Source organism: Vulpes vulpes, chromosome 9, assembly GCF_048418805.1.
Source record: "Vulpes vulpes isolate BD-2025 chromosome 9, VulVul3, whole genome shotgun sequence".
Taxonomy (NCBI): domain Eukaryota; kingdom Metazoa; phylum Chordata; class Mammalia; order Carnivora; family Canidae; genus Vulpes; species Vulpes vulpes.
In genome coordinates, this window is record NC_132788.1 from 98,756,559 (window position 1) to 98,779,825 (window position 23,267).

The following is a 23,267-nucleotide window of genomic DNA, read 5'->3' on the forward strand; positions in this document are numbered from 1 at the left end:
AAGCCAACCCATTTATTTAGCAGGTGAAGAAACAGACAAAGAGACTTGATGGAGGTGGGCACCTCTGACAAGAGAGCCTGCCTGGCTGCACTCCTGGTACAGGGAGACAAGGGCTAGGGCCATGCACCCAGAAGATTCCAGTCCTGTTCACTGGAGGGGGCGGTAGGGGTGTCCTGCCCTGGGCAAGCCCACACTCAATGTCTGTAGGAGGCATGATTTCAGGCTCTGATCATGTGCCCTGGGGCAAGCAGGGCCAAAAGCCACTTTCCAGAAGGGCCAGAACATTCTGGACGTAAAGAGAGAAGTTATCTCTCTGTGGCCCTCTTTACATTCAATCTATCCGGATTCATCTCCTGAACAAGCTACAAATGCAGGCCCCCACCCTGGCCCTTCTGGCAGATCCCAGACAAGGATCCCCACGGTTAGGAAAGAAGAGAAATTAATGCCAATTAAAACCGCCCAGTGCAAGGCCCTTGCCAAAGCCGGGCCCAACAGACGATGGAACAACTTCCCAGCTCAGCTGCCCAAGAGGCCTCCCACTGCTCCTGGATGCCTTAAGAGTCTGCAGATTCCAAGACCAGAATACACCTCAGGAAGGTAGGAGCTGGGACCCTCCAACTGCAAGACACAATGTCCCCAGCAGCTCCCACCTCAGACAAAGAGGTGCAGGAGAGGCTTTCCCTTAAAGACCCCTGGCCTACCGGGCACCCGGAGCGGGGAGAAGGGAGAGCACGCCCGGCTTGCTGCCCCGTGGCTGCCGGCTGCCCTGCCTCTCCCCGGCTGAGCTCACAGCCGCCGGGGGACAGATTTCCTGTATGTCGTTTTACCCATTTAAGTCCAAGGATGCAACTCCGAGGAGGTGGTGACAGCCTCGTACACGCGAATGTGTGCACACCCCCTCCCTCCCCTCTCAAACCCAGTTCCGGCCCCAGTGAGGTCTGGAGGCTCTTTCCTTGCTCCCTGGAACCCCTGGGCTCCGGAGAGCCCTGTCTTAGGAGGAGAGCGGTGTGGTTTTCCAGTCTGGAATACCAGAATACCAGCCCAGAGGGCACTGGGACTCACCCCAGTTACCCAGCGGTTGGGGGAGTGAAGTTGGAAAACATGAATCCAGAGGAAGGGGGGCCCCAAAATCCCATGGGCTGCCCCCCAACGTTTGTACCGGGCTGCTCTTGTCCCTTGCTCTCCTCCTCAGCCCCCTCTGAACTGGCTCTCAGTGGCCGAGGCTTCTCCTCCTCTCCCATCCCCCATCTCCCCCTTCCCCATTCCGCCGGCCACCACACCAATGGGCTCAGACCTATAGAATCTGAGCACCCACAGAATCCCAGGCGCCTCCCCCGCCCCAGGCACTATTCCACTACCCCTTCAGCCGAGGGCGGTCCTGTACCCCTTCCCCCAGGCGCACCCCGGCTAACCCCCCGCCGGCCTTGCCCCACGTCCCCCGCCTGGGCCTCTCAACCCCGCCTCCTCGCCTCTCCCCCTCCCAGCCCCGTTTCCTGCGACCCCTCAACTACCACTAAAGCCACGTCCTCTTCAGAGAAGCCGCTCAAAGCCACAGACCTGCTCCCTCTGCATCCGCGAGCTCCCTCACCGGGCCCGTTCCATCACCCTTCTCCTAGACCGTCCCGCTCCCACTCCGTCTCCTGCAGCCCCTTCACGACCCCCCAGCTCGTTCCCGCTCGCTCGACCCCAGCCTTCGCGCCTCCCCGTATTCGCCCTCAGCTCCGTACCCTACCAGGCAACCCGCCAACGCGAGCCTCGAGATCGAGCCCCCAACCCTGCGGACGCCGCCACTCACCTGGGCCTCGGCCGCCGCGCGCCGCCGGTCCCGGGCCGGGTCCCTGCCCGGCCGCCCGCCCGACCGCCCACCGCTGGTCGGGCCGCTCCGCCCCGCCGCGCCCGCCGCTCCCCCGCGCGCTCCCGCTTCCGGGTTCCGGGGGGGCGGGGCGGGGGCGTGACGCCAGCGCGCCGCGGGGCGGGGCGCCGCGAAGACCCGCCCACTCCCAACGGGCTCGGGACGCCGCCTCCTCCCGCTGGTGGGTGAAACCAAACGGGAGGGGAAGACAGGGAGGCGCGCGCGCAGGGGCCGCCCGCTGCACCCGCAGGCACGCTCCCGAGGCCCGCGGCCACCCCTGCTAGGGCTGCGCAGGATGGCCCGGCCCGGGGCGAAGGGGCGGGGACCTGGGCTTGAGGAGCCGGCCTTTGAGTTAAAGGCGGGAAATGGCGGATTCCTCAGGGCGCGGCGCTGGGTGAGTTGAGGCCCTGCGGGTCTGGATTTTGGAGGTGCCGCCCAGTGCGCCATGGCCGGGAACTGGGGGAGGAAGAAGGACGGCACAGTTGGGGATTAAGCATCTGACCCATTCGGGACCCACCGAGGGTGCCCGGGCTCTGGGGGGCGGGAGGCGGCTTCTGCGCATGCTCGGCAGCGTGGGCGCGGAACCAGACCTCGAGTCCCCAGTGGTCCGTGTGGGTGCGGGGCGATCCCTGGCTAGCGGCTCAGCCTCTCTCTCTGTGCCGTCGCGTTCCTCCACCGCGAAACCCGGCGAATGTCGCCGCGGCCCAACCTTGTAGGGCGCCGGCGAGACTTACAAAGCCCTTAGAACGGTGCGTGGATCTTGAATGTGATTTGTCGCGATTGCAGCGATTTTATAGCGGACGAGCGCTGGGCCACTGAAGTTATCTCCTTTAATCCTGCCAACCCCTCCTTTCTATGCTTCCCCTTTAAAAATGAGACACGGAGACTCAAAGAGAGAAAGAAGGTCATTTGTCCAGCGTCACACAGCAAGAACAAGACAGACAGACTTTGACCACTTACCCGGTGCCAGGCATGGTTCCTGGGCCGGGTTTGTTTTATTTATTTGTTCACTCGGCTGGTGTTTATTGTGCCAGTACAAATTGAGGTTTAATAGGCCAGGTGAAATCACTTGTGTTTTCTTCAGGGTCAATTACCCTCCCTGCGAGATTGCCATTAGCCTCTTTGAGGTTTGGGGGGAGGTACCTGAGGCTGGTACAGGTGTAGTTAGTGAACCCACCACCCCCATCTGGTTTGACTCCAGAGCCCTGGCTCGGACCCCATAGGGAATCCGTGTTCTGTCCCTTGCCAGCGGTGAGACTTGCCAGGGGTGACCAGTTCAAACACTTGGGTCCTGGTCTGGAAAACGAGGATAAAGCAGGCCAACAGTGAGGTTATTTGTTGGATTGGGAGGGTTCTGTGAAGAAACAGAGCTGCTGACACCCAGTAAGCCTGTATTTGGTTGGTTGCCTCTCCCCACTATGGCCCAGCACCTGCCTGATTGTCTGAGCCCATTCATCTGGTAGGCCTTGCTCTTCCTTGCCTGGGTCTCACTTGGGGTTCTCAGAACCTGCTACAGAGGAGATGGCTGCAGTGCGCTGAGCAAGGGGACCACAGCTTTGTGACCAGTGGAGCTTGGGTCCTGATGTTGGCAAGGGATACAGCACTCAGGCACCTGCCCCACCCCTCAGTCTGCTCCTCCTGAGTTGCTGGCTCTGTTGGTGGCCGGACACTGTTGCTCAGACTGGACACCTGGGAGGCATCCCCGAGTTTCCTGCCTCAAGGTTCCCTCTTTCCTATTGCACTGGTCTGTGCTCTTTCTTTCCTTAAATAGGGGTGAAATGTACATAACGTCATTTATTTTTTATTTTTAAAGATTTTATTTATTCATGAGAGACACAGAGAGGCAGAGACACAGGCAGAGGGAGAAGAGGCTCCCTCAAGGAGCCCAATGTGGGACTCGATCCTGGACCCCAGGATCATGCCCTCAGCTAAAGGCAGACACTCCACCACTGAGCCACCCAGGCGTCCCAATATAACGTCATTTTAGTGAGGGATCTAATGGCCTTAGGACAGTCACACTGTGCAACCACCAACTCTGGCTTGTTCCAGAACATTTTCATTAGCCCAGAAGGAAACTTTGTATCCATTTGAAGTCACTCCCTGTTCTTCATCCACCCCTCTGCTCCTGACAATCACCAATCTGTTTTCTGTCTCATTTTGCCTGTTCTGGACATTTCAGATATGTGGAATCCTACAATATGTGGCCTTATTTAGCTGTTTTCTTTTTCTTTCACCCAAGATAGTTGTTTTTTTTTTTTTTAAGAGATTTTATTTATTTATTTAAGTAAACGCTATCCCCAATGTGGGGCTCAGACTCATGACCCCAAGGTCAAGAGTCGCATGTCCCATGGACGGAGCCAGCCAGGTACCCCCAGGATAATATTTTTTAATTTAAGTGGTTCTTTTTTTTTTTCTTTTTTTTTTTTTTTAAGATTGATTTATGAGAGAGAGCGTGCACGAGCAGGGGAAGGGGTTAAGGGAGAGAGTCTCAAGCCAACTCCGAGGGCAGAGCCTGCCTTGAGGCTCTATCTCACAACCCTGAGATCATGACTTGGGCAGAAATCAAGAGTCAGATACTTAAGCAACTGAGCCACCCAGGTTCCCCCATCCCAGGATAATATTTTTGAATTCATCTGCTTTAGCATGTATCCATATTTTACTTCTTTTCAGGGGTGAATAACACTCAGGGTTTGTTATTTCTTGGCAGGAATACATGGCCCACAAAGCTGAAAATATTTGCTGTCTGGCCCTTTACAGGGAAAGATTGCCAGTAGGTAGGCTAGAAGGACAGGCCTAAACCCTAAGCTGGGAAGTCTGAATCCTGCCAGCTCAGCCCAGCCCAGCCGCCTTCTCTCTTCCTCTGGTTCCAGTGAAGCCATAGGGCCAATCCGTTCCTAGTTCCACATTCTCCTCTGCCCTTGTCCCTTTCCCATGTACCCAAGCAAACAGGGTTTTGTCTCTCATCTCCCCTCACCTCTTTACGTGTCTGGGGTACTCTTCACACTGCCTGACGGGAGGATGCTGCTTTTCCCTCTCAGGTAAGGAGCTCTATCTCTTGTTCCCTCAGCATCACCAGGAGCATACAGTAGGCACATAAATGCCTGATGAATTAATGAACCCCCCCCCTCCCCGACTTAAGTTGAGATCTTTAAGGCTTGGCAAACCTGCTTGCTCTTCTTGCTCCCCTTGCTCTGGGCCCTTCTCAGATTTAGCTGGGCAGAGGCTCTGTGTGTCTGTTCCAGTCAAGTTGGCCCTGCCTTGTAGACATAAGTGTGGTGGCGGGGGGCTGTTGGGGATGCTGAGACTGAGTTGTCCCTAGGAAGCCCAGGCTCTTCGCTGCCTTCCCTGAGCTTAGCCAACTACGTAACTACACTAACAAGACCCCCATCTCCCTCTTCTAGGAAGCCTTCCTTAGGGGGTCCCAGTACTCCCGGTGGTGGCGCTAAGGTGAAAGGAAGAAGACCACAAGGTGAGCAAAATTTTGAGTTTACGATCCAGCTTCAGTTAAGTGCTGTTGGAGAAGAGAAAAACAGGCCAGAGCAAGGGATCTAGGGCTTTATTTCCTTCTAGTCACACCGTGGGAGATTCTGAGTCTGGTCACCCAGCCATGTAGCCAGGGGTGCAAGAGGACCTGGCGGAGGTCATCCAGGGAAGTGGGGGGTCACAGGCTGTATTCAGGACCAACCACTAGGAAGTATGGGTGAGGAGAGCAGGAGCTGAATTCATTAGCAAACATTAGAGTCTTCGGTTTCTTCTCTGTAAGTACCTCAGGGGTGCCCACACATCACCTGGTGTCCCGCTATGGGTCTGGAGTCACTGTTAACAACCTCCCCTGACTCTTGGCAGTGCCGCTTTGGGCAGTAGACTCAAGGATCTCCTTCATTGGAGCTGAAGCCTCTGACACAAAGAACTATTTTTCTTCAAGTATGCTGCGTGCCAGTGCGTGTCTCAGAGAACTTAGAGCAGCATTTTGGTTCAAGTGACTGGAGGTTCATCCGTTACAGCATTGTTTGATGATCTTGCTTATAACATCTATTATGTTTACACGTGGTCTAGTTCTTGAACACAAATTATATCCTTCATCATAACATTGCTTCTCTGAAAAATCCACTACTGTTTAAAACAAATATGTACATTCTAGTTTCTGGAAACTTGAAACTGCTTTTCAACTGTCCAGGGAATCCCAGGCCTCTGATCCTTCTAGAGGAGGGAACCCTTTGCTGATGGTATCAGGCTAAAAGCACGATGGCTTCCCATGCTTAGAAATGGGGATGTTATTTGCCCTGATCCCTCGCTGGACATCCAGTGGCCCACCCTTGGTAGGTCTTGATTTTCTCCCCTGGATACCCACTTGGTCTTGGCCCTGACCCATAAGTGCCTCCTGCCTTATTGTCTGAGCCCACTCAGACAGGCTGACTGAGCAGGCTTGGCTCTTCTTGCCTGGGGCTCGCTCAGAGCAACCTCTAGCTCCTTTCCCAGCTTCATGCTGCCCATTAACTATGGATGCACCTCCTTTCCACTCAGGATTGTGACCGCACCCCCAGCAAAAGATGAAATCCTGGCATGAAGATCCAGTTGAAATCACCATGTCACTTAGCCAAATTGTCAGGCTATCTGTATGACATTAACCATGGCCTCTTCCTGGGTCTCTTCATTAAAAAGAGCCCTAAGCTCTGGAGGTACCTAGAAAAAGTGTAGAACTATGCTTTAGATGCATGGCTGAACACCTACTCCCTGCTGGGTGGTGGGCTGTAGTTGCAAGCAAAACAGACAGAAGTCCTGGCCCTCAGGGGGCTTGCGGACTGAGACACACAGGCAGTGCATCAGATGGAGAAGTAAGGAGACACAGAGTATGTTGGATGATGTGGGCAAAACAGCAGGACATGGATAACTTCCTGGTCCAAGGGAGATGCTGGACTGAGCAGAGCTGGGAAGGAGGGCAGGTGCAGGAGTATCCCCTCTGGTTGGAGCAACAGCAAAAATGGTCATGGTGGCTGGAACAGAAGGAGTGGGGGCAGTGAGGTGAGAGGGGGGTCCCTCAGGGGTATGAGATCTGCGAGGTACGTGGGGGTGCTCAGGCTTCACTAGCTAATGGACCTGCAAGGCAGCCCATTCTCAGCCACCAGCAGGGCAGCCAGCCTGGAGGACACAAGATATTTCAGGGAGGAGGGCGCCAGCAAGTGCTGTGTTCACAGTGGGTACTGAGAATGGTTTGGTGGGCTTTGGAGCAGGGAGATCTCAGCAGTCTTGTGGAAAGGAGTTTTTCTTTGGTACGGTGGTGATCATGAGAGCCAGTCCAGACGAGTGCAATTCAGGAGAGAGTAGAGGTAGAGGAGCCGGCATTGTAAAGGAGAGTGGAGAAGTAGGGGATGCAGGTGTAGTGGGGGGAGAAATAACAAGAAGACCATTGATGAGAGGAACTGAGGGTGGGGGTTTGCTAGGGCAGAGGGAGAGGGGTGAGGGCTGGGCTCTACTCTGATGTCCCTCTACATGGTGGGGGCCAGGATATGGCCCTGAATTTGACTGCTACATGCTGAGGTGGGAGAGTCTCCTGGGGCTGCTTCTGCTGCCTTCCCAGCGAAGTAGTTACTGGTCACTAGCTAACTGGAGGGATGGACCCCGTGTGAGAGCAGTGAGAAGAGAAGGTAGGTCCAAGGGAGGGTCTGGGAGAGGGGTGGGGGAACAGAGCAGACGACTATGGGTGATCACTGGGGCCATTGTGAGAAAGCCCCTTAGTATGAGGCAGGCATGGAGTGAGGGAGACCTGGGGCTGGGCTGTCACCAAGGTATATGACTTTGGTGTTGAACACGTCTCCCAAGAGGTCCTGAGCAAGGTAGGGAGGTAAAGAGGTATGAAGGGCCCTTACCATGAGTGGGGCATATGCAGACTCAGGTAAAGGAAGGGGTAGTTGGGGTCCTGACCACATGGAGTGAGTTGGGAAAGGAGGAGGAGCAGGTGGCAAAGAGGTGCCCCCTGCAAGGGTCTTTTTTCCTGTCCCTGCCCCTTGAATTCACTTTCTGCTTTGTGTATATTCCCTTACGTTCCTTAATCATAGCTCCTGCAGCTCTCTGGGGCTCTGTCCCTGGCCTAGGGACTTATAAACCATAGGTAACCCGTATGTGTTCTCGCATATAGTAGGTGTCTCATACGTGCCCGAGGACGCTGGAGGACAGGATCTGAGAGCAGCTCCGGTGTTCCTGCTGTTGATCAGGGAGGGCCCATAGTACCGGGCTCTTGGTGGCAGGGTGGGAGTGCTGGGCCTCACACTCCACTGTTGCAGTCTCTTTAGAAAGCCACGGTGTGTTCCCCACAGGTGGAAGAGTGGTTGAGTCCCGCTACTTGCAGTACGATAAGAAAACCACCAAAAAGGTAACAACGCTTGTTTGAATGTTCTGAATGGAGTTCTGTGAGATTTGGAATCCTGACACGAGTCACACGAGCCAAGTGCAGCATGGTCCCGAATGCCTTTTGCAAAGACATGATCTCTCTTGAAACGTGAAATTATTTCTTTCAACTTGATAATTCCTTTGGATTCTGTCCTGAAGCGGTTCTGCCGGCTGCCTAGCACACAGTCCCTGGCCTTGGCTGGCATTTGAAAAACACCGGGGTTGGGATCCCTGGGTGGCGCAGCGGTTTAGCGCCTGCCTTTGGCCTAGGGCGCGATCCTGGAGACCCGGGATCGAATCCCACGTCGGGCTCCCGGTGCATGGAGCCTGCTTCTCCCTCTGCATATGTCTCTGCCTCTCTCTCTCTGTGTGTGTGTGTGACTATCATAAATAAATAAAAATTAAAAAAGAAAAAACTTAAAAAAAAGAAAAACACCAGGGTTTGAAAGAAGGACTATGGGGGCGGGGAACGGTAGGTCTGAATCACCCAGGATTAGAGGCAGGGTTTAGTGAACTCCCTGTAGCCACACCATGAAAATCATGCAGCCATTGAAAATGATGAGAGATGAAGCACTTAACAGCATGAGCACCTGCCTTGTGTGGCGTTTCACAGGAACACTCGGTAGATGACCCAGTTATGTATCTTGTTTCATTGTGTATGTACTGAGAATGTGGTGAGGTAGTGTTATTCCATTTTCCAAATCTGTTTTTTGTTTTTGTTTTTAAAGATTTTATTTATTTATTCATGAAAGACACAGAGAGAGAGAGGGGCAGAGACACAGGCAGAGGGAGAAGCAGGCTCCACGCAGGGAGCTTGACGTGGGACTCGATCCTGGGTCTCCAGGATCACGCCGTGGGCTGAAGGCGGCGCTAAACCGCTGAGCCACTCAGGCTGCCTTCAAATTTGGTTTTTGATAAAATTCAGTGAACAGTTAATTTCTGCTCTCTCCCTTTTACTCTGGTAGGGCAGAATGGCAAGTTCTTAATAATATGTTTAACTGAAGGGGCGCCTGGCTGGCTCAGTCAGAAGAGCATGCTGCTCTTGGGTCGTGAGTTTGAGCCCCGCAGTGGGTGTAGAGATTACTTAATAAATGAATAAATTTTAAAAAATAATCGACTTAAGATCCAACTTGAGGAAAAAGGAAACCTTTATGCAAACTGCTATCACTTCTTAGGAGTGATTTTTTTTTTCCAGGGACTTAATTTTTTGAATTTTTAAATTTTTATTATTTTTGTTTTTTAGAGAGCGAGAGAGCACATGTGAGCAGGGGGTGGGGGAGGCAGAGGGAGAGAGAGAGAGAATCTCAAACATACTCCATGTTAAGTGTGGAGTCTGATGTGGGACTTGATCTCATGACCCTGAGATCATACCCTGAACCTAAATTAATAGTTGGATGCTTAACCGACTGAGCCTCCCAAGTGCCCCGGACTTAATTTTTTGTAGAGTAGGTTCACAATGAAATTGAGCAGAAGGTCCAGAGATTTCCCATATAATTCCTGCCCCCTCCACACACACAGCGTCCCCCACTGTCAGCATCCCCAACCAGAGAGGTGCACATTGACATTTGATGAACCTACTGAGCCTGTGATTTATTTTGTTGAAGTAATCTTCAACAAAAGATCACAGTCCATGCTTCATAATTTTAGTGTTGCCTTGCATACTTGTTTACAGTACCTCTGTGTGTCTTCACATTATAGTATTTTCAATCTCTAAGAGTTTGTCCATTTTCTTTTTTTAACATTTCTTGATGTAGAATTTACTAAGTGGCACTCTTGGGCATACAGTTCGGCAAAACAAACGCATCCTGTCACAGACCCACCACAATCAGGATATGGAACAGTCTGTCACCCCCAAGATCCCTTGGTTCTCCAATGAAGCTGACCCCAGCCCCTCCCACCAATGATCTGATTTCTGTCTCTATAGCCTTGCCTTTTCTAGAACGTCATTAAAAAGGTGTTACACAGGATGCAGCCTCTTGCATCTGACTTCTTTCGCATAGAGGAAAAGAAGTCCTTCCCTGTGGTTGCCTGTCACAGTGTTGGTTCCTTCTGATGGCTGACGAATATTCCACAGTGTGAGTGGGCCATAGTGTGCTTAGCCATTTCTCAGTGAAGGACTTTTTTTTGTTGTTGTTGTTAAGATTTTATTTATTAGAGAGAGCACATGTGCAATAGAGAGAGCAAGCATGGGGGGGGGGGGAGCAGAGAGAGAAACAGGAAACCCAACGGTGCTCCATCCCAGGAGCACCGGGATCATGACCCGTGCCTAAGGTCACTGCTAACCTGAAGACTGAGCCACCCAGGAGCCCCTGGACATTTGGTTTGATTCCCAAATTTGACAATTGTGAACAAAGCCAACTTAAACATTCTTGCGTGGGATTTTGTGAGGACATGTTCTCATTTCTTCTAAGAGAGGAATTGTAGGGTAAGTGTATTTTTGACTTTGTAGGAAATTGCAACTGTTACCCAAAGTGGCTGCAGCTCTTTACATTCCTTCCAGCCAGAGAGGAGAGTTCCAGTTGGTACTTGAAGATTGAAGCCATTCTAGTAAATGTGAAGTGGTATCTTGCTGTGGTTTTAATTTATATTTCCATAACAACTAGTGATCTCGAGTATCTTTTTTTTTTTTTAAGATTTTATTTATTTACTCATAAGAGAGAGAAAGAGAGAGAGAGAGAGGCAGAGACACAGGCAGAGGGAGAAGCAGGCCCCACGCAGGACGCCCGACTCGGACTGGATCCTGGGTTCTCAGGATCAGGCCCTGGGCCGAAGGCGGTGCTAAACTGATGAGCCACCTGGGCTGCCCATTGAGTATCTTTTCATGTGCTTATTGGCCATTCCTGTATCTTTGGTGATATGTTCTTTCAAATCTTTTGCCCATTTTTTATTGGGTTATTTGTTTTCTCATTGTTGAGTTTTGAGAGCTCTTTCTATAACTTGGATACCAACCATTTATGGTGATATTAAAATATTTCCTCCTGGTGGTGTAGCTTGTTTTTTTCTTCCTTTAAGTGTCTTGTAAGAAGCAGTAGTTCTCAATTTTGATGAAGTCCACCTTACAGATTTCTGTTTTTATGGATTATGCTTTTGGTGTCTTATCTAAGAAATCTTTGCCTAAACCAAGATCACAGATATTTTCTCCCGTGTTTTCTTCTATGACTCTTATAATTTTAGATTTACATTTAGATCTATGATCCCTTTTGCCTCAATTTTTGTATCTGGTGTGATGATGGAATTGAAGTTCATTTTTAAGAGTATGGATGTCTTCTTGTGCCAGTACTGTTTGTTGAAATGAATTTCCTTTCCTGATAATATTATCTCATCACCTCTGTTGAAAAGCAATTGACCTTTTTTGTATGCATCACTTCTGGACTCCCATTTTTTTCCCATTGTTCTCTGTGTCTGTCCTTAGGACAGTTCCACACTGCCAAGATTACTGTAGCTTTATAGTCTTATGAATTCTTCCACTCTATTCTTTTCCAAAACTGGCTCTCTTAGTTCCCCTCCCCTCCCCTCCCCTCTCTTTTGAGAGAGAGAGGGACCTCACACTATGTGAGCGGGGAGGGACAGAGGGAAGAGAAGGAAGGAGAATCTTTTTTTTTTTTTTTTTTAAGATTTTATTTATTTATTCAAGAAACAGAGAGGCAGAGACAAAGGCAGAGGGAGAAGCAGGCTCCATGCCTGATGCAGGACTCGATCCCAGGTCTCTAGGATCACACCCTGGGCTGAAGGCGGCGCTAAACCGCTAAGCCACCGGGGCTGCCCAAGGAAGGAGAATCTTAAGCAATCTCCACACGCTCATGAGGATCCTGACACTGAGGATCCTGACACTGAGGATCCTGACGCGAGGCCTGATCTCCTGATCCTGACGTCATGACCTGAGTTGAAATCAAGAGTCGAACGCTTAACCAACTGAACCACCCAAGCACCCTGTTCCTTTACTTTTCTACATAAGTTTTAGACTTAGCTTGCCATTTTCTACCAAAATTTCTGCTGGGATTTTGAATGTATTGAATCTTTGCATCAGTTTAGGGAGAAAAACATCCTAAAAACACGAAACCTTTCCATGTTTGAACATGGTACCCCTATCCATTTAGTTTATCATGTTGGATTTCATCAGCATTTTGTAGTTTACAGCATGTAGATCTTCCCTATATTTTCTTAGGTTTATACCTAAGTATTTGCTGTTTTTTAGTGCTATTGTACATAATACTGTCTTTTCTTTCTTTTTAAATGAAGAAATTTTTTAAATTGACTTATGATCGACATACATTATATTAGTTTCAGGTATACAGTATAGTATATAGTATACTGTATATAATATAGTGAATCAGCATTTGTATATGTTGCAAAATGATTGCCACAGTAAGTCTAGTTAACACCTATCACCATATATAGTTTTGTTTTTTTCTTGCTGAGAGATTGCACGTGATACTGTCTTTAAATTGTACTTTCCAGAGTTAGTCATTGCCGAAATGTGATTTTTTTTTTTTTTTAAGATTTTATTTATTTGGGATCCCTGGGTGGCGCAGCGTTTTGGCGCCTGCCTTTGGCCCAGGGTGCGATCCTGGAGACCCGGGATCGAATCCCACGTCGGGCTCCCGGTGCATGGAGCCTGCTTCTCTCTCTGCCTATGTCTCTGCCTCTCTCTCTCTCTCTCTGTGACTATCATAAATAAAAAATAATAATAAAAAAAAAAGATTTTATTTATTCATGGGACCCCTGGGTGGCTCAGTGGTTTAGCGCCTGCCTTCGGCCCAGGGCGTGATTCTGGAGTGTCAGGATCAAGTCCCACGTTGGGCTCTCTGCGTAGAGCCTGCTTCTCCCTCTCTCTGCCTGTGTCTCTGCCTCTCTCTCTCTCTCTGTGTCTCTCATGAGTAAATAAATAAAAAATTTTTAAAAAGATTTTATTTATTCATTTGAGACAGAAAGACAGCATGAGCAGAGGGGAGAGGGAGAGGGAGAGGAAGAAGCAGATTCCCTATTGAGCAGGGAGTCAGACACAGGGTTCGATCCCAGGACCCTGAGATCATGATCTGAGCTGAAGGCAGATGCTTAATCATCTGAGCCACCCGGGTGTGCCAAAATGTGATCTTTTTATATTGACTCCTGTGTCCGGCAATCTTACTAAACTCACTAGTTTGTTTTTTTAAAGATTTTATTTATTAGAGTACATGCATGCAAGTGTAGGAGAGAGGGAGAATCTCAAGTGAACTCAGTGCTGGGTCTGGAGCCCCACATAGGGCTCAATCTCACGACCCTAAGACCATGACCTGAGCCAATATCAGTCAGGCACTTAACCAACTGCGCCACCCAGTCACCCCTTACTTACTAGTTTTAGTAGCATTTGGGATTTTCTTTGTGAACCATATCTGTAAGTAGAGAGTTTTATTTCTTTTCAATCTATTTGCCTTCTTTATCTTACTCAGACCTCCAGTAGGTGATTAAATAGGAGTAGTGCCTACACATTGAAATATTCTTACTCTTTATAAGGTTTTCTTTTTCCATATATGTTATTGTAATGGCTTGCTAGCTCCATGCATTGCTGGTTTTTTTAAAATAAGTTTTGAAGGTTGATACTTATAAAAACTTTGTTTTTTCTGTTGACCAAAGTAGTAACATTCTCTGCAAATACCATAAAGTATGCAGAAGATCAGTCACCTGGAACCATGTCAGAAATCATCACTTGCAAACATTTGGGGGTTCCTTACGTTCTATGCATATGATGGTATCTTTTTGTATTAATTCCTCATATATATAACTAAATGTCAGAACTTGAACTCTGTCTCTGACCTCAAAGTAATAGTAGATGCAAACTGCGCAGGCCACACGAAGGGGAGGGGTCTTGTCCCCTGAATCCTGAGGGTCGTGTATTCCCCTAACAGGCTTCTGCAGCAGATACATTGAAGACCATTGGGAAGATGCCTGAAGGTGGAAGGAAAGTTCATCTGCTCCAGAGGAGTAGAGGTGTGTAAAGGTGGAGGGAGGGAGAAATAGCTCTGGAGCTCAGTAAGTGATGAACGTGGTGGTGAATTTTATTTTCAAGTATGTTAGGGTAAAACTCCCTCTTTATTTCGGGGAAATGTCAGAAGAAGGAGCTTCCTTGATCATGTGACCGTTTTCTGGGTGGAACTCCTAGGGCAGGACTCCAAGAGCATGTGAGGCCTCATCTTCCTGCCTCTCACTACCTTGGGTTAGGTCTTCCTTCTAGTGGTTAATTGTTCTTCCTTCTAACCCTTAATGGTTCTAGAAGCTGTCACCAAAGTGATATCTAAAAACCTGCAGTTTTTCTGATCGTAGACATGTGTTCGTTGTAAAACAAAAAATGGAAATGTAGACAAGGAGGGTGGAAACTTACGAGTTGCCATTCAGATCATTCCTGTGTATTTGGTGTCCAGTCGTAGTCAATATGCTCATCCTAGACGTATGGCAAGGCCCTTCCCCAGAGTAGAACTCCATCCGGCCCCACTTCTCCAGCAATAATGGGCAGCGCTTTTGCAAGAAAGCAGTTCACAAAAAGCAAAACTGTTTCTTGGCTCACAAGAAACACTTCAAGATGTCAACAACTGTGAGTGTCATGGGAAAAATGAAATCCAGTTGATCCTTGGACAACATGGGTCTGAACTGCATGAGTCTACTCACATAGGGGTTTTTTCTAACAGTACTGTAGATGTATTTTCTCTATGATTTCCTTAACGCTTCCCCCTTTTTTTAGCTTTATTATAAGAATACAGTTTATAGTATACGTAACATGGAAAATAGTTTTAATTGACTTTTTGTCATCAGTAGGGTCTCCAATCAAGAGCAGACTACTAGTAATTAAGTTTTTGGGGTTTGGAACATTGCTGGTCCTGGTTTGGATGTTTGCTCAGCGTCTGTGCTGTTCTTTGACCCAGGCATGACTGAGAAGCAGCACAAGGAACTGGAGCTGGCTTTGTAGTCTTTCCCCATGCAGTTGGGTTGAGGGCTGTGTGTCAGGCCAGGAAATCTGCTGTAAAATTCAGAGGGGTCAGAAATTGGGTCAACCACATCTTAAAATCAGGATTCTCACCTACAGGTGATTCAGACTTAGAAATGGCTGGAAACTCTTGGTGGTTTTGATTGATGGGGGAGATATACCACTTATGTCTGATGGGTAAGGTCAGGGATGCTCCTCAACAGCCTCCAGCACCCAGGACAGCCCCAGCACAGAGAATTGTGCAGCCCCAAATGTCAGTAGCATTAAGGCTGAGAAACCATAATTTAAACATAACTGTGAGAATTGACAGGGACTGCTTGCCTGAGTCCTATTGTATAGCTCAAGAGGAAATTACTTTTCTTGATGGATGTGCTGTACACTAGCTTGACAAAACATATAACCAGTGCAAAAGCACTAGCAATAAAAAGTCCAGTCTCCCATCTCAAGTTTCCACCCTCTTATCCAGGAGGTTAACAGACTTCTGAGTATCTGGAAGTCTTCAAAAATTCTAACAAAGGGTACTATGCCCTACACATTACTATGGCCTCGCTCTTTATTTCCGCATACTCATTTTCTCAGCTGCATGGGTGCTCATTAAGTCACTTGCTATTTCGTTATTAACACGACGGAGAGTATTTTGCTTGCCATTTGTTTGATTTGTGGCCCACTGGAGCCCTGGCTTAGCAGAAGCCTGCGGTACCCCACTGCCCATTTTAGGCGATGTAAGGCATAATTTCTCATTGTTAAGTAAAGGGTAAAGATGAAGGGAACCCCCAAGGAAAAACAGTCCAGAAGCTGCTGGAGAGAGAAGGTAAAAGCATAAGGAAGAACAAGTGTGTGGCAGGTGTCAGACTCCTATCCAGAGCAGCGTTTTTTTATGAAGCTGAGCAGCAAGGCATATTCACATCCCTGGGTTATAGAGCGTGTGTCTCTTTTCTGCTTCTACTCTGAAATATATTCACCTTGCTGGCTTAGAATTTGCAGAGATACTTCATTCTTCTGTACTGCTAGCCTCATAAGATGCTGGCTTTTTGCAAGCAAGTGGTAGTATACCAAAAAGTTGCCTACTTCCTGGCATAGACACGCAATACCTTGCAGACTGTGCTCACCCCGGGGGTTCTCACTGGGCCCACAGACAGCAGTGGAATTGGAAAGGGCGACCTGCAGTCCACATTGCTGGAAGGGCACGGCACAGCCCCCCCTGACCTGGACCTCTCGGCCATCAATGGTAAGTCATTCACCTTGCTCCTGCTTTCCCCAGCTAGAACTCATGGTGCATCTCAGGGGGCTTCCTAAATGTGATCTTCTCACTTTCAAAATGCTCTTCTCGATCTTAGACAAAAGTATGCTTAGAAAGACTCCGCAATTAGAAAAAACGATGTCGAAGAAAACCGAATCCATGTCATTTTCTGCTTCACAGAGAAAGAGCCCAGTAAGTGAATCGAAAGGGAAGCTGCTGAATTAGACATGTCTGGTCCTAGTTCCCATCCTGTGCACGTGCCATCCCAGATCCCGAAGCTCTGAGATGGAGCAAGCCAGCCATGCATTTTAGGACAACCCCAAGACCACACATGTTCTCAGAATATTCGTAGAGTTTGAGTTGCCCCAAGTATGCATACAGGAATAGTTACAAAAGCGAGATATGTGCAAAATGAGATTTGGGCCCTGGTTTGCTAATGCTGTGCTAGGGGAGACACTAGGCCAAGCCCTGGGTACCAGGCCAGGACACCGGGGTTGTGGTCTCACTAGAGTGGGAAGCCTGAGTCCTGCCTCTAGTGTGGTGCTGATTGGATACATGCCCCCTACCTGGCCCTCAACCAGCCAGCCACAGGACAGGGCCAGACCATCCCCTTCCTTCTCACAGAGCGCCCAAAAAGACTAAAGGAGAAGATAGAAACAGCAGCTTGACACACATCAAACTACTGAATTAAGTAGGGTTTGTAAAAGTTAGGCTTCTGCTCTCCCGGGAGAGTGAGCTAGGTTTATACCAGTTCATTGTTAACCAAAAGTGTCTTTTTCTCCTCCTCAAGGACCTGTCTGAGGCAATGGAAATGATGGAATCCCAAACGTTGCTTCTGACTCTACTGACTGTAAAGGTGACCACAGAACCTCGCTCACGTGCACTGTGGGGAGAAGGGCAGCCTCTGTGGGCCCCGGGGATGGAGTTCCCACCGGCCTGAGCTCTTGCTGTGCACTTGACAGATGGAGAATGGTCTTGCTCCATTCGAAGAAAAGGCAGAGAGGAATTTGTTAATAATGTGTAAAGAGACGGAGAAGCTACAGAAGAAGGCCCACGAGCTAAAGCGTAAACTCCTTCTCTGTCAGAGGAAGCGGGAACTGGCAGATGTCCTTGACGCTCAGGTTGGCGGTGACTGTGGTCTCGGAGCTGTGTCCCGAGGACAGACGGGGTGGGCCTATGGGAGGAGTCAGAGGGAGTGTTGACAGTGGGTGTCACTGCCATCTGGCTCTAACTCTGTGGCCAGCTTTTGACACCACTGAGTGTTGGCATGTGACAGTTTATAAGAGGATGAAGCTGTAATGTCAAGTACTAACCAGCCAGAGGGACCTGTCCCTTTGACGCACATGTGTACATATCCTTCAGGCCCCTGAGACTTGTGCTCGGTGATAATGATGACATGATCCACGCCTCCCTGCGAGGCTGGGGTGCTGGTGGGAGGTGCCGTCTTGGTGCCATGTGGTCAGCACTGGGATGAGCAAATCCCTGGCACCCGAAAAGGGCCTGTTGGGAGATGGGGCTAGTCCTCCAGGGCACGAGTGTACTGGGCTGCTATACGAGGTACCCCAGATTGGATGGCTTAAACGACTGCCCAGGTTTCCTCACAGTTCTGGAAGTGGGATGTCTGAGACCAAGAGGTCAGCGCGGTCATTGCCTTAGCAGGGCCGAGAGAGAAGGATATGTCCCCAGCCTCCATCCTTGGCTTGTAGAGGGCCACCTTCTCCCTGTGTCTCTGCACTTGGCATTCTGCCTGTGGGCTTGTCTGTCTCCAGCCCCTTTTAGGGGGACACCAGTCATACTGATCTGACTTGTATGACTTCACCTTAACTTACTTTACCTCTGTAAAGACCTTGTCTCCAAGTCAGGTCATATTCTGAGGTGCTAGGAATTGGGACATCAGCAGAGGAATTGGGGCAAGGTGGGGGGCGGCAATGATTCAGCCTATCATACTGTGTGTATGTGTGTGGGGGGACACCCAGTGGCCAGGCCCTAGGGTAAGATTGGGTCTCTGTCCTCATAGAACTCACAGTGGAAGGAAAAAAAAGACAAGTAAACAAATACGTTCCTACAAACCCACATGAAGACCTTAACAGTGTGTATGAGGGAAAAGGAGGGGGTCTTATGGGGGCAGGCATTTCAGCTCAATGCCCTGCAGCAGGAGGGCCCAACTGTCTTGTGTCCAGTGTGATCCCAGTTGAGGGCCTGCCCCTGGAATGTTCTGGAAGCCATGTTCCTAATGCGGAGGCCTGGGCCACCTTGCTATCAGCTGGGCCGTTGGAGGGCAGCCAAGAGTAAGAAGAGAACCTCCTACACCCACAGAAGCCTCCTGGAGGATTCCTTAGTAATCCTGAAAGAATAGTGCTGTATCTTTACCACTCATGTACTGTGAACTTCTAGTGTGTGACCAACTGGGTCTTGTCTCATACGCATCTTTCCATCTTGCTTGCAGATCGAGATGCTCAGCCCCTATGAGGCTGTGGCCGAACGCTTTAGGGAACAGTACAAGACATTCGCCATGGCCCTGGATACCACAAGGCATGAGCTTCCCGTAAAATCAGTCCACCTGGACGGGAATGGGCAGCAGTTCTTAGGTAGGAAACGGGGCGGCTACTGGGCAAAGGGTAGATCCAGTGAACAGCCAGTGCATGTTGGTGCTTCTTGTGTGCAGCCACCTTAATCCATTTGTGGCCTGTCACAGCCTCCTCTTAGGTAGATGGTGTGTCCCTCATCAAATGGCAGAGTGCAAAGGGGCCAGCAAAGCTGTGGTTTGTCGCACCCCGAGTAAGGACCATGCTGGGGATTTGAAGCTAGATCTGTGGACCAGCCCAGTAATTTCCAGCCCTGCTGAAAGATACTCCTGGGGAGCAGCTGCAATCTCCTGAGGCAGGGAGTCTCTTCAGAGATGCAGATCCTCACCCTGTCCTGTCTTCTTTTTGTTTGTTTGTTAAGGTTTTATTTTTAAGTGATCTCTACACCCTGTATGTGCTCAAAGTCACAAACTCAAGATCAAGAGTCACATGCTCTGCCAACCAAGTCAGCCAGGTCACCTCCCCCCAACCCCCCCCATCCCCCCCACCCCCGTTCTGCCTTCTTAATTTTTTTTTTTTATTTATTATTTATGTATTATAGTCACAGAGAGAGAGAGAGAGGCAGAGACATAGGCAGAGGGAGAAGCAGGCTCCATGCACCGGGAGCCCGATGTGGGATTCGATCCCGGGTCTCCAGGATCGCGCCCTGGGCCAAAGGCAGGTGCCAAACCGCTGCGCCACCCAGGGATCCCCCCGTTCTGCCTTCTATACAGAGCTATGGGATCCCTCTCTTGCATAGGGTTCCCACCTAATCCTTCACTTGAAATCAGCAGGCATGGTTGATCTTAAAATTCTCTTTAGAGCAAGTATCTTCTCAAAGCAACCTTCCAACTCCCGTAGAGTCTCATTATTTCCAGGCATGGTGCTCATGAGCCATCTAAATACATTTGTTTGAGGCTGATGTAGGAAAAGATCGCCACCTAAAATCAGGTGGACTTTCCCTCCAGAACCTCCCACAAAGGCTCCCCCACCCCCAACTTTCCACAAAGGTTGTTGCTGTATTGGTAATCTCAGAGACGATTTTTAGTTCAACTTTTCCCAATAAGAAACAATTAGCAAATCACGTGGAGTCTTGTAGAATGAGCCTTGTGGAATGATTATCTGTGTGCAGGTGTCCAGTTTTATAATGACTGCAGTTAGCTACGCATCTGTGATTCTTGGGCTCTATCTCTGATAAGTGGCATAGGGAGCTGCCAGGAGTTGGGATTGGGGAGCGTAGGAGTGTCCTGCAGCTCCTGGAATTAATGACAGACTGGATGGGTTAAAACAGCAGAAATTTATTCCCTTTGGTGCAGGGGTCCTGAAATCCAAAATCAGGGTGTCGGCAGAGTTGGACTTTTCTGGAGGTTCTGAGGGAAAATGCATTCTGTGTCTCTCCCCTGGCTTCCAGTGTTGTTCGCAATTCTTGGCAGTCTTTGGCTGGTGATGGCATTGCTCAAGTCTGCCTGTGTCTTCCACGGCCTTGCCCTTGAACATCACTGCTTCTGAATTTCCTTCTTGTTAGTAGGATGCCAGGGTAGAGAGCTCACTATAACTCAATTACCTCTACAAAGACTCCCATTTTTAGTAAGGTTACGTTCACAGGTGCTTGAGATTAGGTCCTGAACACGTCTTTTTGGGAGGATGCAGTTGAGACCACAGGGAGGAGTATAAGAGGATGGGTGTTTGGAAGAATCTGAATAATCTTCTCAAAATATTACAGTGTCTGGTTGTGACATGTAGCATGTATAGGCCTGGTGTGGGCCAAAAGTGGAGAGGGGCTGATTTCCTTATATGCAGGCCACTTTCTTAGGGGCGAGGGGTGCAGAGATGCCAGGAATGGGGAGTGGGGACTATGGGCTTGTTTTTAGCTTGCTTGAAGTACACATTTCCTTGGCCTTTTCCACTGGTTTCTGTTGGGGATGTCAAAGTGGCCTTCCAGGTCTGTGCCAGTGGCTGCCAGGCTGGCGGACATGCCTATCCCAGGATTTCCGGCCATCGTGATCTCCAGCACAGGGGCACAGAGGTGGGACCAGCACATGAATGTCATCCCCCATGACCCTCTCTGCCTTTGAGCTCTTCCCAATTCCAGCATTCCAGTGAACAAGAAAAATCTAGCCAGCCACCCCACTTGTGCATCCGTTGCTCAGAGCACTGTGAAACCCTTGGCTGACCATCCCCTTCTCCTCCAGATGATTTGCAGCGAGAATTGACGACCACCTGCCATCTGCTGGGAGAACTTGGGATCAGCAGTTTAGAAGAAAACGCGAAAGCCCTGGACCTGCTGAGTGAAATCAGGGAAATGACCCAAAAGAAGGATCTGGAGCTCCGAAGGTAAAATTTCAGAAAAGATTTTAAGATGGGAGCAGCATGTTGTGCTCTGGAGAGCGGGCAGGTGTTTGAAGAAGCCAGGGGTGCCAGGGTCCACTAGGGCAGGGAGAGGGCAGGGGCAAACCACCTTCAACTCAGCTCAGAGCCCCGTGTGTGTTCTCAAGCAGCCATGATAGAAAGGGACACCGGTGTCACCCATCCTTTACTTCCGCAGAGTAACAGCATCTTAGGTGCTCTTGGATGAATCTGTTCATACTTTAAACGTGTTCTGGGGGTAAGGGCTTGGGGTGATCTTCTTGGAACTTATTATTGAAAGCATAAAATACATATAGGAAAGGTATGGATCATAACAGTGTAGTTTGAGGGGTTTTGTGACTGTGTGCCACAGGGAAGCAGCCCCCAGCTCCCAGTGCTCCCCATTCCCAGCTCCCCCAACAAACTCCCTTGGCACCTTTACCTCACTGTTGTGGTTTCCCTCCAGGGATTTTTTTTTTTTCCTGTGGGGCTTTCCTCCTCATCTTCCCTAAAAGAATCTCATGTCATTTTACTTTGTAATGCTCAACGTGCTTCCCAAAACATCTAAAACATTTTAATGTTACTCCTAAAAAAAAAGCTGCCACTTATCATGACATCTTCTCCTCCTGTGAGTGTACCCTAAAATGAAATCCACATGCATCAGAGGGTCACAGGTTCAGCTGGTCACAGGTTCAGATGCACTCCTTTAGTATGTATTTCCCCACCACTGTTTACTCTGTGTGAGGGTTGCCCGTTCATTCACAGTGTGGTTCCTGATCCAGTGTGGGGGTTCCCTACATATTTGGTGAATAAATGTATCTCCTCTCATGCCTGCCTCATCCTGTTCTTGCAGGCCTCTCTGAGTTCTATTCAGATTTGTTCTGTTCTTACTTGTCTGTGCTTTCCCATGTGTGCCCAGGAAGTAGCCGTCTTCCCCACATCACCACCCCAAAGCCTGAGACATCCTGTTTCTGTCTGGCTCCCGGGCACAAAGGGCGAAAAGGCTTCAGCCGTCTTGTCGTTTCTGCAGGAGCTTCGCCCAGGTGCTGGAACTCTCTGCTGAGGCCAGTAAAGAGGCGGCTTTAGTCAACCAGGAGGTCTGGGAAGATGCCCAGGGCCTAGAAGCCTCCAGCCAGTGGTACTTCAATCAAGAAGGCGCCTGTGGGGAGGCTTCGGGAGAGGTCAGGACCCCGCTTCTGTTAGGCACTGGTGAGCCACACGCAGTATGAACCATACACGAGCCATGGGCTCCCACACGAGTGGGGACCTTCCTGCAAACTGCCCGGAAGGAAACCCGTCCCTTACCACTGGTTCAGGGCATAAGCGTGCCAGGCAGTGCGTGTGTGATACTCTTGGAACTCAAGCACTTTAGACACTAGTTTAGCAATGTAGCTCTTTTTGTATGAGTGTGTCACTTGATATTTAAAAAATAAAACTTTTGCATTCAAGCCTTGATTTCTGTGTACGAGGCCAGTGGAAGACACATGTTGTCTTAAGTTCTTCTAACAACTAGTCATGAGCCTTGGGACCTCAGACCTTATGAGCACTTCACTTACAAGATGATTTCATGTCCTTCAGTCACTCAGGTGCTTCTGTTTACTATCCTATAGCAGGTTAGAAGTTGACCCTCCAGTGGAAGTTCCCCTCCCAGCCCAGAGTCCCAGCACTGTTGCTGGAGGACACCCCACACCCAATACAACACAAAATCAGCCCAGCCAGCCTCCCAGCCCCTGTCTGCACTGTGTGAGCTCCAGCCATCTTGATGCTTCCCAGGTAGCCTGCCTCCATTGACTTTGGCAGATTCCCATTTACAAGCCTGTATTACAGCACTGGGTTGGGGAATGTCCGCAGAGAGGGATAGCATCCATTGCCATCATGTGTCCAAGTGAGAGAGATCCAGCTACTGTTGCTAACGCCATT

The 23,267-nt window shown here is 49.5% G+C and overlaps 2 protein-coding genes across 15 annotated transcripts in view; one reads left to right on the forward strand and one right to left on the reverse strand.

Annotated features, from left to right (window-relative positions):
• MYO9B (myosin IXB) overlaps positions 1-1,928 on the reverse strand; it is an 89,117-nt gene extending 87,189 nt beyond the window's left edge. For all 13 annotated transcript variants that reach the window (XM_072721283.1, XM_072721279.1, XM_072721282.1 and 10 more), the window contains exon 1: positions 1,796-1,928. The gene's annotated coding sequence lies outside the window, so the exon portion shown is untranslated. The remainder of the gene's footprint in view (positions 1-1,795) is intronic.
• On the forward strand, positions 277-22,802 carry HAUS8 (HAUS augmin like complex subunit 8). 2 transcript variants are annotated; one of them, XM_072721285.1, is made up of 11 exons: positions 277-597; positions 5,254-5,321; positions 8,167-8,222; positions 14,125-14,206; positions 16,333-16,425; positions 16,535-16,629; positions 17,228-17,293; positions 17,400-17,558; positions 18,884-19,025; positions 21,194-21,335; positions 22,378-22,802. In XM_072721285.1, the coding sequence occupies exons 1-11, from the start codon at positions 443-445 to the stop codon at positions 22,574-22,576; spliced, it is 1,257 nt and encodes a 418-aa protein (XP_072577386.1). In that variant the 5' UTR covers positions 277-442; the 3' UTR covers positions 22,577-22,802. The 2 variants fall into 2 exon arrangements, with proteins under 2 accessions (XP_072577386.1, XP_025845480.2); XM_025989695.2 differs by lacking the exon at positions 277-597 and adding an exon at positions 2,129-2,246.
• The last annotated feature ends 465 nt before the right edge of the window (positions 22,803-23,267 follow it).

What these genes read in the sequence shown, in the direction of transcription:
- HAUS8 (XM_072721285.1), top strand. Translation starts at nt 443, where the DNA reads ATGCCAATTAAAACCGCCCAGTGCAAGGCCCTTGCCAAAGCCGGGCCC. An exon ending in TGACTCTACTGACTGTAAAG is followed by an intron (nt 17,294 to 17,399) that starts GTGACCACAGAA and finishes TGCACTTGACAG; the next exon opens with ATGGAGAATGGTCTTGCTCC. An exon ending in GAATGGGCAGCAGTTCTTAG is followed by an intron (nt 19,026 to 21,193) that starts GTAGGAAACGGG and finishes CTTCTCCTCCAG; the next exon opens with ATGATTTGCAGCGAGAATTG.